This window comes from Pan troglodytes, chromosome 19, assembly GCF_028858775.2.
Source record: "Pan troglodytes isolate AG18354 chromosome 19, NHGRI_mPanTro3-v2.0_pri, whole genome shotgun sequence".
NCBI classification, from domain to species: Eukaryota; Metazoa; Chordata; class Mammalia; order Primates; family Hominidae; genus Pan; species Pan troglodytes.
In genome coordinates, this window is record NC_072417.2 from 80,168,403 (window position 1) to 80,185,239 (window position 16,837).

Here is a 16,837-nt window from a genome sequence, read left to right on the forward strand (position 1 = left end):
CCTTCTCTTCCTGTGACATGTTCATTTTTCACTGTGGCAAAAGCTATCACCCTATATAACCATCAACCTTCAAACTTTCCATACTCTTCACCTACAAAAGTTTCATGTAGCCTCAAGTAGGAAGCCTTCGTAAGAGGGCAGTTACCTCTGAAAGCACTGGATTGGGTTCAAGGCTGAAGCTAACTGTTCTTAGATTTTTCATCTCCAGATACAGAAAGTACAGTGGAAGAAATGCCACGAAAAAGACAAAAACTTTTCCACTGAGCATACTCACAGAAACTTTTTACTTTGCTTCGATCTTAAACTTTGACTACTATAATTTAAGATGGGAAGCACTGCAGAAAATGCCCCATGTTAAAAACCCATTATCACAGAATTTGTGACTTCATCATATCAAATATAAAAACAAGTTGTTATGGTTTAAAAATCTTAGAACTACTAGAATAAACAATTTTTAAGTAGTTAATTACAAGCCATGAACCCCATCCTATGTCCCAAGTTTAGAAGACAATATGTCAAAGGTCTCTTTACCAAATAAATAAATATGAAAGCACCCTAAATATCTACAAAGATCTCATCTAAAAGTATTTTTAAAATTGTACTTTTAATGATCAAAGTACAGAAATATACTTTAGTACAATATAGAACCTATATATAATGTACTTAGATTAAAATATTTTCAATATTCTTTAACACAGAGATTCAAAGGTCAAAAAAAAGTTCAGAAAATTAAACACAACTTTTATGCTTTAACTAGCACAAAATTCATACCTTACAAGTGAGAGCAAAGGTCCATGTCTGGTGGGATTTTTTGGTGCTGACAGTAACTGACAGGTCAGGATTGTGCTCTACCTTTACTCCTTCTATACATTCACTAAGCTGAAAACAGACAGCAATTTATGTTATGTTTTTATTGCTAAGGGCACAAACAAAATCTTTTAGCATGGAAAATAAATGTCAACAGTTAAGATGATGATGGAACTGTTTACAGAGCAAAGTATTTTATACCTTCATTTTCAGTAATTTTGACAAGAACAAAATATAGTAAAGCTAAAATAAGAGAGAAAAGAAAATTCACCACCACCACAAAAATGGCACTCAAAAACTGCCTGAATGAAGGTAATTAAAACAGTACAGGCAAATCTCCAAACAAGTGGTTTAGTTCTGCTCTTCATTTTAACAAATGGGTCTACTATAGCTACTAAAAACATCATTCTATCAGAATCAAGTTCTTTGCAAAGAAGATAAGGAAATAAACCAAAATAGAGCACACAATAAAGTCAAGACTCAAGTTCATTGTTTAAGACAAACAAAAAATAATGTAGCTTATTTTCCTCACCACTTTCTCAGGAGACAATGAATTCATCCACTTTTCTATCAAGGTTTCCATGTAACTGCCTGAGAGCTGTTTATTCTCATTTTGCTGTTTCAATTTTATCAGCCGTGAAGCATATCTTTTCTGCCATTCTGCTAGTTCTTCCTGGGAATGTGCTGAAGTACACTGGGCACCATACCTACAGATTCCTTGCTCTAAAAATCTAAGTAGAATAGGAAAGACTGTTTTATCATATACTTTGTTGAACCATTTAAAAATAAACTCCCAGCATTTGCCCTCTGATTCTTCAATAAAAACAAAACTTCATGTGCTGAAAGGCCATATTTATCATACTGCCTTGTACAAAGGAGGGAGAAGAAGTTTAGAGAACATTTACAACAGTTAACCAAAACATCAGCTCCCCATATTATTCACTGACTTTCTCTGGAATTAGGGGATCCTAAGGCATAGGTATTCACGTCGGCCCTCCAAAAGAGGCACTGAAAAGTAGCTTCCTTGGTCATATAAGGACTCTTACTAGACAATTCCTCTTAGTGTAACTGGGTTTTGTTTTTGTTTTTTTGTTTTTTGTTTTTTGTTTTTGAGACGGAGTCTCGCTGCGTTGCCCAGGCTGGAGTGCAGTGGCGTAATCTCGACTCACTGCAACCTCTGCCTCTCGGTTTCAAGCAATTCTCTGCCTCAGCCTCCCGGGTAGCTGGGATTACAGGCGCCCGCCACCACGCCTGGCTAGTTTTTGCATTTTTAGTAGAGACGGGGTTTCATCATCTTGGCCAGGCTGGTCTTGAACTCCTGACTTCGTGATCCACCCGCCTCGGCCTCCCAAAGTGCTGGGATTATAGGCGTGAGCCACCACGCCCAGCCAGAGTAGGATTTTTTTAAGCAATACTGACATCAAGTGGATTTGCTGCTCACACACAGGTATACCCTACTTCCCAAAATGATAAGGACCTTAAAAAAATTTTCTATATATGGGAATTTCATTCTGAAAAAACAGTTAACATATGACTAATTACCATTTTAAGGCTTTTACTTTTCACCTTTAAACATAGTGATTTTACTCTTTTCTACATTACTATTACCTATATTTCAGTGAAAATATATTAACTTGCTTGAAGCTTTAAATAAATTTAGAATCAAAGTTTTATATTACAGAGTCACAACTTTATTCAACAGTCATGTTAAATTCAAGGGAATAAATTATAAATGTTCATTTTAAAGGATAGAGAGTCAATGACTTCTCAACGTTTACAACTCGGAAAATTCAACTGACAATTCAGTGACCAAAAACAGATAAAAATAAAATACTTTGGTAATTTTTTTTTTTTGAGATAGAGTCTTGCTCTGTTGCCCAGGCTAGAGTGCAGTGGCACGATCTCGGCTCACTGCAGCCTCTGCCTCCCGGGTTCAAGGGATGCTCCCGCCTCAGCCTTCAGAGTAGCTCGGATTACAGGTGCCCGCCACCACAATGCCCGGTTAGTTTTTGTATTTTTAGTAGAGATGGGGTTGCATGTTGGCCAGGCTGGTCTCGAACTCCTGACCTCAAGTGATCCACCTGCCTTGGCCTCCCAAAGAGCTGGGATTACAGGCATGAGTCACCATGCCCGGCCCTGATCATTAACTTTTTTTTTTTTTTTTTTGAGATGGCATTAACTTTTTAAAAAAGTTTTAAATACCCTGCAAAATTATAGGCAAAGCCAGTTTTTAAATAAAAACAATAAAAACATTGATAAAAGATCTTCTGAGAAAAAATGAAAATTAAACTAGAAATATAATTAAATGGCCGGGCATAGTGGCTCACGCCTGTAATCCCAGCACTTTGGGAGGCCAGGGCAGGCGCATCACCTGAGGTCGGGAGTTCAAGACCAGCCTGACCAACATGCAGAAACCCTGTCTCTACTAAAAATACAAAATTAGCCGGGGTGGTGGCACATGCCTATAATCCCAGCTACTTGGGAGGCTGAGGCAGGAGAATCGCTTGAACCTGGGAGGCGGAGGTTGCAGTAAGCCGAGATCATGCCATTGCACTCCAGCCTGGGCAACAAGAGCAAAACTCTGTCTCAAAAATAAAAAAAAATACATAATTAAATGTAAATATAATATAAAACTATAAATAGCAAAAGAGAGATGTTATATTACAGACCATTTTTCAATTGGAAAAAATATGGATAGTAAGAAATAAGAAATGAACCACAGCACAATATGAATTTTCAAATGGTTCACCGTATTTGAAAAAATGAGTATATTTAAAACTTTTCCTGATGGTACAACAAAGTACTTGAACTTAAAATTATACTATTTATTAAATTCTCTTACACTTCTGAAGACACATTTAAAATCATTTTATGTTTCTTTTCAATATGTCTTAATGGGCCAAATCTTTGTCTTTCTATTGCTTGGCTTTAAATTATTTCCCTAAAAAGTGAAAGTGTTATATTCTTATCTGTACTTCAAATCTTCTCATATTTCCTTTTCATAGGATTGTGTTCTGTCTCTTCTACAACATAACACCACTAGGATTTTCAATACTTACACATTAGTTTCCTGACTATTCAATAATCAAAACCATGTAGCAAATTTCCTTCGCTATCAAAAGCAATCTAAAGAGGTGGTGAGAATTTATATCTAAAAATCCCACTAGTTACAAGTTCTTACAAAAAGAACCGAAGAGTTTACCATTTTAACTGTAACTTTAATCATACCTTCCACATTAATAGTTATTAAATTTTGAAAGGTTAGCCCTTCATTATGAATTATTCATAAATTCTACATAAGAATTACATGAAGATAATATTTTTCAGAAAGGTTAAAACAATTTAACATTTCTTTATCTATTTTATGCTCTACTTTTTACATAAAGTATTGTCAACTTCAATCACCACAACCTAAGTAAATTTCACATTAACAAATGGCCATGGCCAGGTGTGGTGGCTCACATCTGTAATCCCAGCATTTTGGGAGGCCAAGGCAGGAGGATTGCTTGAGCTCAGGAGTTCAAAACCAGCCTGAGCAACATGGTGAAACCCCATCTCTATAAAAAAAATACAAAAATCAGCCAGGCTTGGTGGCACACGCCTGCAGTCCCAGCTACTTGGGAGGCTGAGGTGAGAGGATCATTTGAGCCTGGGAGGCAGAGATTGCGGTGAGCTGTGATCAAGCCACTGCACTCCCAACTGGGCAACAGAGTGAGACTCTGTCTCAAAAAAAAAAAAAAAGAAAAGAAAAACAAAAGGACAGAAATTAAGTTCAGCCATAATAATACAACTGGTATTATAAAAGACTACTGAGGCCGGGCACAGTGGCTCACGCCTGTAATCCCAGCACTTTGGGAGGCCAAAGCGGGCACATCACAAGATCAGGAGTTCAAGACCAGCCTGGCCAACATAGTGAAACCCTGTCTCTACTAAACATACAAAAAATTAGCCAGTGTGGTGGCACATGCCTGTAATCCCAGCTACTCAGGAGGCTGAGGCAGGAGAATCACTTAAAGCCGGGAGGCAGAGGTTGCCGTGAGCCGAGATTGTGCCACTGCATTCTAGCCTGGGCAATAGGGCGAGACTCCATCTCAAAAAAAATAAATAGATAAAAAATAAAAGACTACTGAACAGTCTTAACAACCTGCATTTAGATCATTGCTGTTTAGAATTAAAGGAAGACAACTCATCAATATGGTTTTGACTTGTATTACTTAAAGATAATGACCTTTATGGCTTCTGTTTCAAATTGAAAATAAACCATTTTACTCCATTAGATAAGGAAAATTACCTGTCCTTTCAACAAGACATGTCATTGTTTAAAAACAAAAAAATTCACATTACCTTTTACACAAAGTATATTCCTCGCTGCTTGTGATTCCCCTAGGTGGTGGGCGGAAATGCCAACCATTACAAGACCCTAGGGAGTAATTAGGATATAGTCTTATCATTTGAGGCTAGCCAGTAATTCTGATATTTTAATGTGTAAGAAATACTACAATCCCTCCACATACATCATCCCATATGATGTAAAAAAAACATGACATACTTGCCTCTACCAAAAAGTAATCTACCAATCAACTACATAAAACATAGGAATCACTGAAGAGGCAGTTTCCCAGCAGTTAGTTAAAATCAAGCTGGTGACTCTGACTCTGTCCTAGCAACTGGTGGACAGGTTTCCAGTGCAATCTCTTCCCTAACAACACAAGGCGGGTGGCTGGCATACTTGTCATTTCTTAGGCATGGGATGTTTGTCTATCAGGAATTCCTTCAGGGATGAAAAAAATCATTGTATCCTGGAAGGAAAGCTTACATAACAAATTCCACTACTGCACAGTGAGAAGAAGTTCCATGTTATCACATTATCATCCATGTTCCTTAAGATTTGTCTGACACGTCACTGTAGAATATAATCCTTTTTTAAAATTGAAATAAAGTTCAAAAAGTTTAATTCTGAGATAGGAGCTAAAAACACAGTATTTACTTACTTGTGAATACAATGAGCTTTGATTTGTTTGGATAGGAGTTTCCAAATAAACCAGGGAAAATAAGGATAATGAGGAAAAAAAGGCTAGAACTTTATAGAGGTTGAGCAGCAACAAGTTTCAAGGAACTTATAGCCATTTTCTACTCCCTCACAAGTCACTATGCCCCCCAGAAAAGGAAAAGAAAGATATTCAGCCAGGTTGAGTTTAAAGCTGTGCTTCATCTCTATACTAGCTGTGTGACTTTAGGGCAACTCATAAACCTTAATGTCAGTTTCATCACCTGTCAAAAAGATGAAGGACTCTAAGAAGTCAGTACATGTTTTGTGAAAGCCAATGCCCACAGTACACAGCATTCAGCAGGCACTCAATGAATGTTCTTCTTTTCCCTTTCCTCTGGTGAGAGGAGAGGAGATCACAGAGTTTCATTAGGGCAGGAACAACTCAGCTCACAGATCAAAACTTCCAAAAAGTAATAACTGTACTAGCTTAGGACAGAGAGAGAAGAAAAGTCTTCCCTCTCTAGATTGTTAAGAATGATGTTTAAATTTAGTCCTACATGGAGGCAAGAAAATAAACTAAATGACCTCTGAAGTTACCTCCTACCTCCATTACTCCATTATTCTATGAAAAGGTGCCAGGGAGAAAATTGCTTTCATCTACACCTACTTCTTAAAATTAAAATCTTATATTCTCTCCTACATCTCCACTTATATGTACTGTAACTCAGTAAATTTTCTCCCAATAATTAATAAAAGCAAAGCCCTTATTCACAGCTACCAGAAGTTACACAGCATTTGGCACTTACCCTCATCTAAGTCTTCCACGTGATATCCAGAGAGGGCGTTACTAGTTGCTGTCTGCAATTTTCCAAATGAAAGAATTTTTTAAACAAGAATAACGTTGATGCTGAACTAAACTTGAACATTTTCAATATTAAAACAAAGGTGAAGTTGGAATACTCAGAAATTTTTAATAACATTAATATGTTGCCAATGATTTTTGTTTTTTTCTATGTTAAACTATAATTAAATATGGAAAACATATTTGTGAGGCTCTCATTAAGGAAGCTGATAGAGGCCTCCTAGATAGAAATTAGCTGGCAGCAGAAGAGAAGTCCAAGTCCCCAGTCCTGAACCTCACAGGCTAGCACCTTCCATCCATTTATTCACTTTACTCTCCTCTTCATAACACCTAGAAAATGTCTGATTACAGAGGTTTCTTTTCCTTTTTTTTTTTTCTTTATTTTTGGGGGACAAAGTCTTGCTCTTTCACCCAGGCTGGAGTGAAGTGGCGCAATCTCAGTTCACTGCAACCTCCACCCCCCGGGTTGAAGTGATTCTCCTGCCTCAGCCTCCTGAGTAGCTAGAATTACAGATGCCCACCACCACGCCTGACTAATTTTTGTATTTTTAGTAGAGACGGGGTTTCACCATGTTGGCCAGGCTGGTCTCCAACTCCTGACCTCAGGTGATCCACCCGCCTCGGCCTCCTAAAGTGCTAGAAGTATAGGCGTGAGCCACCACGCCCGGCTAGAGGTTCCTTTTTCTTGCAGCTAATGGCATGCTACCACTTTGGAGCCTGGGAGCACTTACTGCTAGGTACCCCACTCACTCTGAGATGAGCCCTTCTCCCACAGAGGAGTCCAAGGCTAGGGATCCATTCACTCTAACATCCTCAGATAAATCACCAATCTGCGCATTTGGCTCTAACTTTACCCTAAGCTCTACACCTCCAATTTCAACAAAGCGCCAACCATAGCACTTTTTCTAAACTATTCTGTAGTATTTTACATGCTAGATTGTTATCAGCGATATACACATCTGCTGTCAGCAGTCTGTAACTGCCTTTCTATATTCCTGCACCTCTCAAAGTATCTGGCACATAATAATGGGTGCTCAGTAAATGTTGGATGAGTGGGTGGGTGGATAAACAGATAGATGGTTGGTTAGTTGGATGGATGGATGGATGGATGGATGGATGGATGGATGGATGGGTGCATGGGTGGGTGCATGGGTGGGTGGATGGGAACATGGGTGGGTGGTTGGGTGGGTGGGTGGATGGATAAATGGATGATTCACCTAAGCACTTTAAATGCAATGGGCCCAAAGCAAAATTCATCAACTTTATCCTAAAGTTGATCCTTCTTCAGTGTTCCTTATCACAGGTTAATGGATTCTTCTTACCCAAAGAGAGCCAAGCTGAAATTTTCAAAGCCATCTTGAACTCCTCCCTCTTCTATCCTGCTCTGAATATTCTCCAAATCTTGTCCAAACAGGTCTAGAATGTCTCTCATCTCTCTTACATTCTCTCCTCCCACTGCCACTGTCCTAGGTAAAGCCCTCATTACCGCTTGTCTCATTTATCCCTGAACCAACTGACAGCTTGCCAATCTTGCCTTATATCAAGTCACCTGTGGGTCTTTACTAAGTGATATGGTTTGGCTGTGTTCCCACCCAAATCTCATCTTGAATTGTAGTTCCCATAATTCCCTTGTGTTGTGGGAGGGACCCAGTGGGAGACAACTGAATCATGGGGGCAATTTCCCCCATATCGTTCTTGTGGTAGTAAGTCTGATAACATCTAATGGTTTTATAAGGGGAAACCCCTTTCACTTGGCTCTCATTCTCCTCTTGTCTGCCACCATGTGAGATGTGCCTTTCACCTTCTGCTATGATTGTGAGCCCTCCTCAGCCACATGGAACTGTGAGTCCATTAAACCTCTTTCTTTTGTAAATTGCCCAGTCTCAAGTATGTCTTTATTAGCAGCGTGAAAACAGACTAATATACTTAGCTATCCCTATCCTTTAAACTCAGTTCTCACACTTCTGCCCCCCTGATTTCCCTGCAGAGTTTTCCCCTTTCCCTGCCTGTATTTTGTGATAGCACTTACTGACTGCAGGCTGCCCTGTGTGCACATTAGCTGTGTGCATCTCTGACTGACCTGCCAGATTGCTTTTCATGGACATCTCAGCTTTCCAGAGCCTTGAACAGCACAGGTGCTCAGTAAATGTTAAACTGAATCAGAAGGAGTAAACAGTATCCCAAGATGAAATCTGGAATATCTTGTACCACAGAAAGAATGTCAGAATGCTAACGGGTCATAACTGAAACAATACTATCACTGTAATTTATATGTGGTTGATTAAATTGTACTTTTTAGGTTGGGCTTGAACTAAACTCTGTAATACTGTTTCCACAGGAAAATGCCTTCTGATTATCAGTAAAGCACTTACTAAGGAGTTTTTAAAAAGCAACCCATTGTTTTTGTAAAACAAAGGGCTGAATATAAGAATACACAGATTAACAAATCAGGAGTAATTATTCATATTATTAGCATTCTGTGCTGGGAAAAAAAAAAAACCATTAAAAGATCTCTTTAAATTCTTCAAGCAAGGTCTATGTGCCACTGTCACAAACTAGCCCTTCAAATGATTCTATTTACATAACATATATAAATAGATAGGCTAAAAATTAACTCAAGTAGGAAAATTTTAAAGTATCTCCTTTTTAAAACCTATCAAAATAAATTTATCAAATGTGCAAGAAAAATAATGGGAATAAAAATGTTTGATAAACATTATTAAAATGTTTTGGTCATAAAATAAAGCCTAAAACACTTATAAATGTTGGGGAGAACACCACACAGTGCATTTCAGCAGTCAGTGCCTATAAGAATCAGTGACGACCCGGACGGGCCTGTGCTGACACTGAGCTCTAGGTCTCCTGGGGATCTGGGGAGCAGCACATGCTCAGCAGAGAACTGGTAAAGTAAGGCACTCAGCCTGGCTAAGTATTTAGCAGTCCTGGCTTTTAGGTTCCAAAGTGTTGTGTTTGTTTTTTAAACACTCTTTTTATGCACTCATACTCCAAAACAAAAAGGCAACAGTTTATCATCATTAGTCTTTACCGACACCTTCAGGAAAAACAGCCAAAGATTACACTGCTAGAACTATAAATTCAGAATCAAATCTATTAATCAGATATTTTAAATGTTACTAAAGAATATTTACTAAAGAATACTTGTTTTTGTTTTCATAAATCAGTCTTGAGTTTCAGGTCTTTATTCTCATCCATTAGCATTTACAAGTTAAATACCAGCTTAGCCCAATTTTTAAATAACAAATTGTTGCCATTTTTAAATGTGTCATGTGCAATAATAAATAAGGGTAGCATTGTTTGTTAGCTTTTCCTAAACGGTTATCTTTTAATAATATCAATTCACTAACCAAAAAGACTACTACTCTAGTTAGATAGAAAAAAAATTACAAAAACTTAAGTCACTTCTTCCAAAAGTATAGTCACAAAATAAGAGTCAAGTGATATATGTGGCCTTACATGCAACAGGATTATAAACATTAAAAATAAAATAAATTGCATGTGATTATCAGATGTAAAGTTGGTAATTCAATTAAGGCAATAAAAGAAGAACAAAGCCAAAAATCTTAACAAAATGAAAGGTCATTTTATGCTGTCATTTTAAAAGTCTAAAACATCTACAGCTGCCTTCTGTTACTTCTTAGAAATTAAAACGGCTACATATACACTATTAGGTTGGTGCAAAAGTAATTGCGATTTTGCCATTACTTTTTTTTTTTTTTTTTTTTTTTGAGACAGAGTCTCACTCTGTCACCCAGGCTGGAATACAGTGGTGCAATCTCGGCTCACTGCAACTTCCGCCTCCTGGGTTCAAGCCATTCTCCTGCCTCAGCCTCCCGAGTAGCTGGGATTACAGGCTCCTGCCACCATGCCTGACTAATTTTTGTATTTTTAGTAGACACAGGGTTTCAACATATTGGTCAGGCTGGTCTCAAACTCCCGACCTCAGGTGATCTGCCCACCTTGGCCTCCCAAAGTGCTGGGATTATAGGCGTGAACCACCGCACCGGGCCTGTTTTGCCATTACTTTCAAAGGCAAAAACTCCAATTACTTTTGTACCAACCTAATACCTATGTATACACATGGCTTTGAAGTTAGTGAGAGCTTACTGATTCTCGGTTGATTCACAATCAGGCAACGTAAGACAAAGAAAATGAAATTTTGAAGAAAAAGCCTAATAGTAGCAAAACGGTTATTTTTTCCAGCTTGTATAATCCATGATGACCACCTTCTTTGTTGTTTTTTGGTATGAACTGGGATACATTACTACATTTGGAATGGAAAGGAACCCACAGGAGGTCAAAGTTGACACCAGGGTCTCTGCACATCCCCTCTGTCTGTCTGAAGCGCCCTCCATCTCACTCTCCGTGAGACAAGCACCTTCTCAACTCTCAGCTCTTGGTTTAACTGTCTCAGTCCTTGGCCACCAAATCCAGTGATTTTTCCAGCAGAAGAGTTCGTTCTTTTCCCTCATATCACCTACCTCTCTGTGAATTACACTTACAGTTGTTCAATTTATTTACTTGTTGTCTATCTCCTTCCTAAAACTTTAACCTCCAAGAGGACAAGAACCATGTTCAGTGCTGTATCCCCAGCAACAAGCATAGTACCTAGCACATAGGAAGTGCTCAATTTTTGAATAAATAAGCCAATTAATCACTGTACGTGGGCTTTTATTTATGACAAAAGCTGACAAAATGGCTATTTTTTAAATAGGACATCTAAAAATAAAAATACTTTTATATGCCTATATGAAGAAGAGAAATTTGAGACTTACAAACCTCAGGGCCTTTTACATGCCACTGTTGTCCCTGACCTTCCATGTGTCCTCCAAGTCCTTCACTGGAGTACTTTTTTGTTCACTATTTATCCTCATACACATTATTTCCATCTCCTAAACACATTCCTTAAAGACAGTCCTTAAATCACAGACTTCCATCAGGTGCTTTAAAAAAGACAAAAAGAAGGCCTGGTGTGGTAGCTCATGCCTGTAATCCCAGCACTTTGGGAGGCAGAGGCAGACGGATCACTTGAGCCCAGGAGACCAGCCTGGGCAACATGGCAAAACTCCATCTCTACCAAAAATTAAAAATAAAAAAATTAGCCAGACGGTGGAGTGTGCCTGTAGTTCCAGCTACTCAGGAGGCTGAGGTGGGAGGATCACCTGAGCCAAGGGAGGTCAAGGTTGCAGTGAGCTGTGATCACGCCACTGCACTCCAACCTGGGTAACAGAGCGAGACCCCATCTCAAATAAACAAATAATAAATAATAAATAAATAAGGCTTGAGGATATCTCATTTTTAATGATAGCATTTCATTTTCTAGTAGCCAGAAGTAGTTAAAAACTAAAATTTCCCAATCATCTTCCCATTTGTTGTCCAGAGACAGCTAATAAGATACCAGTTCTGTCCACTAGGGACAGAAGATAAGCCCTGGCACACAGAGGAGACATGTGGAGAAGCAGCATTCCCACGATGGGACTGTGGGTTATGGGGGTAACAAGGGAAGGCTGGCAGTCCCACTGCCCCACCTTCACAGCCTTGCCTTCTGGCTGATGCCGCAATGGTTTTCCAAATTTTAATACATAATGCTTACTAGACAGATTGAGTCAAACTCTTCCAAAAGGATCCACTGAAATGGCCTTACCTCTGTTTCTGAGAGAAGTGTTTTTAGTCTTGTCAAATCCTTTGTTACCATCCCATTCTGAAAAGGTGAATAAAAAAGAGAAAAACCAATTAGTATATTAATTCTTTACTATGGCAACTTAGCTCAATTCCTCTGTTGTTTCTGAAGTTTATTTGTAAAAAAACAATGTTACCCTCATCCCTAATCACTACTACCATTAACGGTGATAATAAAGCAACACATCTATGAGGAAAGTTTAAAAGGTTAACAGGAAAAACTATACAGAATGCCTTTTCTGGTAAGTAAAACCACTGTATTCACCTTACATTAATTAAAATTAACTCAAGAAAATATTAACAACAGGTACCACCACAGAACAAGACAGCATAAATGAAAAGGAAAACAACCTATAGCTGTTTTTAACCCTTTTCCTAAGATTAATAAGTTTGTATGTACAAAATGGTGAACCCAGCCATGATTCAGGAAGATTCATATAAGCTGATCACACCACTTTAAAAATGGCTCTTCAATAAAAGGAAAATATCACTCTTATGAAATCTAAATTTCATTTGAGATTTAAAAGCAAATTACTCTTTACTAGTTTTAAATTTAAAAACAACAGGTAAAACTGTAATATACTTAACTTATACAGAAAAGCCCTTTAATGATAATCTTAATAACAAAGAAGAGATATATTCCTTTATTATCTACTTAGAACTAAATAGCTATATAATTTTTCTATGCTAATACATTTTAGCTTTTAAGTTCATTTATGAATCTGGTGAAATCAAAAGACACTGCTAAACTTAAACATAATTAAACAATTCACTGCACAATAATTCCTTAGAAAATAACTATCCCGAGATGGGCCAATACATTACACTCAACAATATACCAAGTACTTTCCTAACTTCTTTTTTTTTAACCAAATATAATTATTTAATATTTGAAGTAAAAGCACAAATCTGCCCCATAATTTTATCATCTATATCAATTCAGAAGAATAGGAAAGATACAGGGAATTCACACAGCAGAGCAAAGTATACATATACTTTCTTGCTTTCACTGTGTTTCATTATGATTCTTGAAAATTATCAACAAATTTCTTAAGTTACAAATTGGTTTAAAAAAAAAAGGTTATAGCTCTTTTCTTTCACTTTCTATAGATTATCAATTCCAAAGTTTGAAAAAGTAGCCTTTCAACTATCTCAACCAAAAAAAGCCAAAAAATTAAATATAGTGCTGAGCACAGTGGCACATGCCTATTGCCCTAGCTACTGAGGAGGTTGAAACAGGATCACTTGAGCCCAAGAGTTCAAAACTGTAGCGCACTATGATCATCCCGTGAATAGCCACCGCACTCCAGCCTCAGCAATACAGCAAGACTCCGTAACTTAAAAAAATCAAATGCTATCTTTACAAAATTGATTGTAAAGTCTGAATAGTTAGCTAGTTCCATCAGAGTGGTTATGGATATTACTTACACACATACGAACAGAAACAGAAGCACTTATTAGTTTAGATAGATTTAAACATTTTATGAAATAAATTGTTGAATTTAAGAACCCTATGAGATCATATGTCCACATCAGCATTTTAAAACTCAGGCTCTGTTAAATCATATCTTCAAAGAAAATCACTTAGTTAACCTAAATTATTTTAAAGTATCTACAATTCTTATATATAATCACAAACTACAAGAATTAATAATTAAATATCATTTTGGTCTCAAAAAAAGAGCAGGGGCTCACACCCATAATCCCAGCACTTTGGGAGGCCAAGGAGGGAGGATTTTTTGAGCCCAGGAGTTCAAGACCAGCCTGGGCAACATAATGAGACCTCGTCTCTACAAAAAGTCAAAAATTAGCAGGGATGGTAGTGCGCATCTATAGTCCCAGCTACTCAGGAGGCTGAGGCAGGAGGATCGCTTGAGCCCAGGAGGTTGAAGCTGCAGTGTGCAGTGATCACACCACTTTACTCAGCCTAGACAACAGACTGACACCTTGTCTCAAAAAAAAGAAAAAAAAAAAGAAAAGAAAAGAAAGAAAAGAAAAACGGGTACTATATCTCAGGATACTCATGAATTTTGCTTTCTAATAGGAAGAACTAAAAGAAAAAAAAGATACACTTTTTTTTCCCCACAATATACCTAAGGAATCAAATAAAAATTTGTTTTCAGGCATACAAAATTAGAGCTTATCAACATACCAGGGACTCTCCTGTCAGTGACTTGGCAAGAATGGTGGATACAGGTTGGAGCTTCCCTTTCAGCTGCATGCAGCAAAGCACTGCCCGAAAGGCATCCTCTCCCTTGGCCAGTCCTTCTCCCAGCACTGCCATGAAAGAACAGCCATCATTAACCATATGACATTTAATGCACATTTTTCTTGATTATAGTATTAACACACTATCACAAGCATGGCTTTTTATATGCTAAAAGAGTAACTTCAAATACTCTAGAGGGAAGCAGTGGTGTTTCTGTTCTGTCCAAAACAGGCATATAAGAACAAGAAAAAACATGTGCAATAAACATACCGAACTTACAACCAGTTGAGATCAAAATCACAGGAAGAATCACAATCCTTAAGTTCTCGAGGGAAAAATACTGTTCAACCTACGAATTCTGGGTAAATGAGGGCTTTTAAATTGCAGACTTAGCTGAATAAAGTTCTCATGTTTTTTACAGTGACATAAGACCGGGTGCCATTAAAATGAGTAAGAACAGAAACTACAAATCTCACCTAGATATTCCTAAGCAATTAAGAATTAGTCTTTATCAAATCCAACAAGATTTACTAAGAATCCAATTGCCCAGTGGCCACAGAAAATGCTACCCAAATTGTTTGCAAGGGTTTGCAGATTTAATCTAATACAATCATGAGGATCATGTTTCTAACAAAACAGAATATACTCATTTTTATGCCATGTCATTTGAGATGATTTCTCACAGCAACTGCTAATGGTTCAATTAGTAGAGCAATCTAGATCCTTCTCTGCATTGCTAAGTCCAAGGTTCTATTATTAGTTTGTACATACTTTAGCTTCCTTTGCAAGAAAATAATTTGCTAAAATATTTTAGAAATTATTTTTAAAATTATTTCCAAGGAAATGTTTCTTTTTAGTATAACATACCATATATATAAAGTCCACTGGATCTGTTCATATTTTTGTTATGAATATATCTTCTCCTATTGTTTGTTACACAAACATTATAAAACTAATAAAATTCTACATGAGTTCATCATAATCTCACTACTCAACGAAGTTTTCACTTACTCATTTTCTCCTCCAATTCTGATCAATATTCACAACATTTTTACAATGATTGTAACTGATGCCAACATGACAGTTTGTATTCTACTTTCTTGCCCTCAGCACATTCAGTATTTTCCATGTGATCAGAGTGCTTATATTTATCTTATTATTGGCTATATAATGTTCTACCAAGTAGATACATCAACTTATTTAACCCTTTCCTTGTAAGATAATAATTCCAGTTATTAACTATTAAAAATAACGCCATAATAAAAATCTTTACATATACCTTTTATTGAATTTACTAAATTGAAAGTTGCAGTCTCTCTGTATTTGACAGGGTTTTATTCAATTATTTTTAGTTTGGACGAACCTATTGTTTCAATCCATCCATATTACAAATCACTCATCTATTCAACAGTCACTAGATAATTCTGTTATCTAGTGAAACTCCAATAAGGAGTTATCAAGTGAAAAACTCCAATATGGTATCATTAAGAATGTCTTGAGTGTCTTATAAAGTTCCAAGGTAAGTATTCATCTCCCTCAGATCTTACTATTCCTAAAACTCTTCAAATCTGACCTTGGGCAAGTTACTTATCTCTCTGACCCTCAGTGTGGCCATCTGTAAAACAGAAACATGTATAAATTTGCCATTAAAGATTAAATGAAACAATACAAGTAAAATGCTCTCGCCAGGCATGGTGGCTCATGCCTGTAATCCCAGCATTTTGGGAGGCCGAGGCGGGCAGATCACCTGAGGTCAGGAGTTCAAGACAAGCCTGGCCAACATGGTGAAACCCCGTCTCTACTAAAAATACAAAAATTAGCGGGCATGGTGGCAGGCACCTGTAATCTCAGCTACTCGGGAGGCTGAGGCAGGAGAACCCCTTGAACCCAGGAGGCAAAGGTTGCAGTGAGCCGAGATCGTACCACTACACTCCAGCCTGGGGGACAAGAGCGAAACTCTGTCTCAAAAAAAAAAAAAAAATTGCTCTGAAGAAAAATGACACTCCTACTAAGGTATGGATTAGTTACATCACTAAGCCTATTTCCTCCCCTATCAAATGGAGGTGACAGTAGCTACTTCATAAGGTTGTGGTAAAGATTAATTATGCTAATTAGAAAAGTAACTAGCAGTCTCCTGCATAAGTAAGAATTCCCTACATATTACCTTCCCCTTCTAAAAATTTTACAGCGGTACTGAGCACTGCTGAGGAAAATATCTTAGTTCATTTTTAGTAACTGGGATATTAAGAAACTAGTTGTCAAGAGCTGAAAA

The 16,837-nt window shown here is 37.5% G+C and overlaps 1 protein-coding gene across 31 annotated transcripts in view; it reads right to left on the minus strand.

Moving 5' to 3' along the window:
* The window catches only part of HELZ (helicase with zinc finger), a 167,437-nt gene that overhangs the window by 110,257 nt on the left and 40,343 nt on the right, over positions 1-16,837 (minus strand). For 23 of the 31 annotated variants that reach the window (XM_054670615.2, XM_063799209.1, XM_063799200.1 and 20 more), the window contains 6 exons: positions 14,509-14,633; positions 12,322-12,378; positions 6,604-6,655; positions 5,152-5,227; positions 1,340-1,538; positions 772-879 (listed from right to left, as the gene is read on the minus strand). In XM_054670615.2, the coding sequence (XP_054526590.1) occupies positions 772-879; positions 1,340-1,538; positions 5,152-5,227; positions 6,604-6,655; positions 12,322-12,378; positions 14,509-14,633 (617 nt within the window). The remainder of the gene's footprint in view (positions 1-771; positions 880-1,339; positions 1,539-5,151; positions 5,228-6,603; positions 6,656-12,321; positions 12,379-14,508; positions 14,634-16,837) is intronic. The other 8 variants (XM_063799222.1, XM_063799220.1, XM_063799217.1 and 5 more) reach the window with 2 other exon arrangements.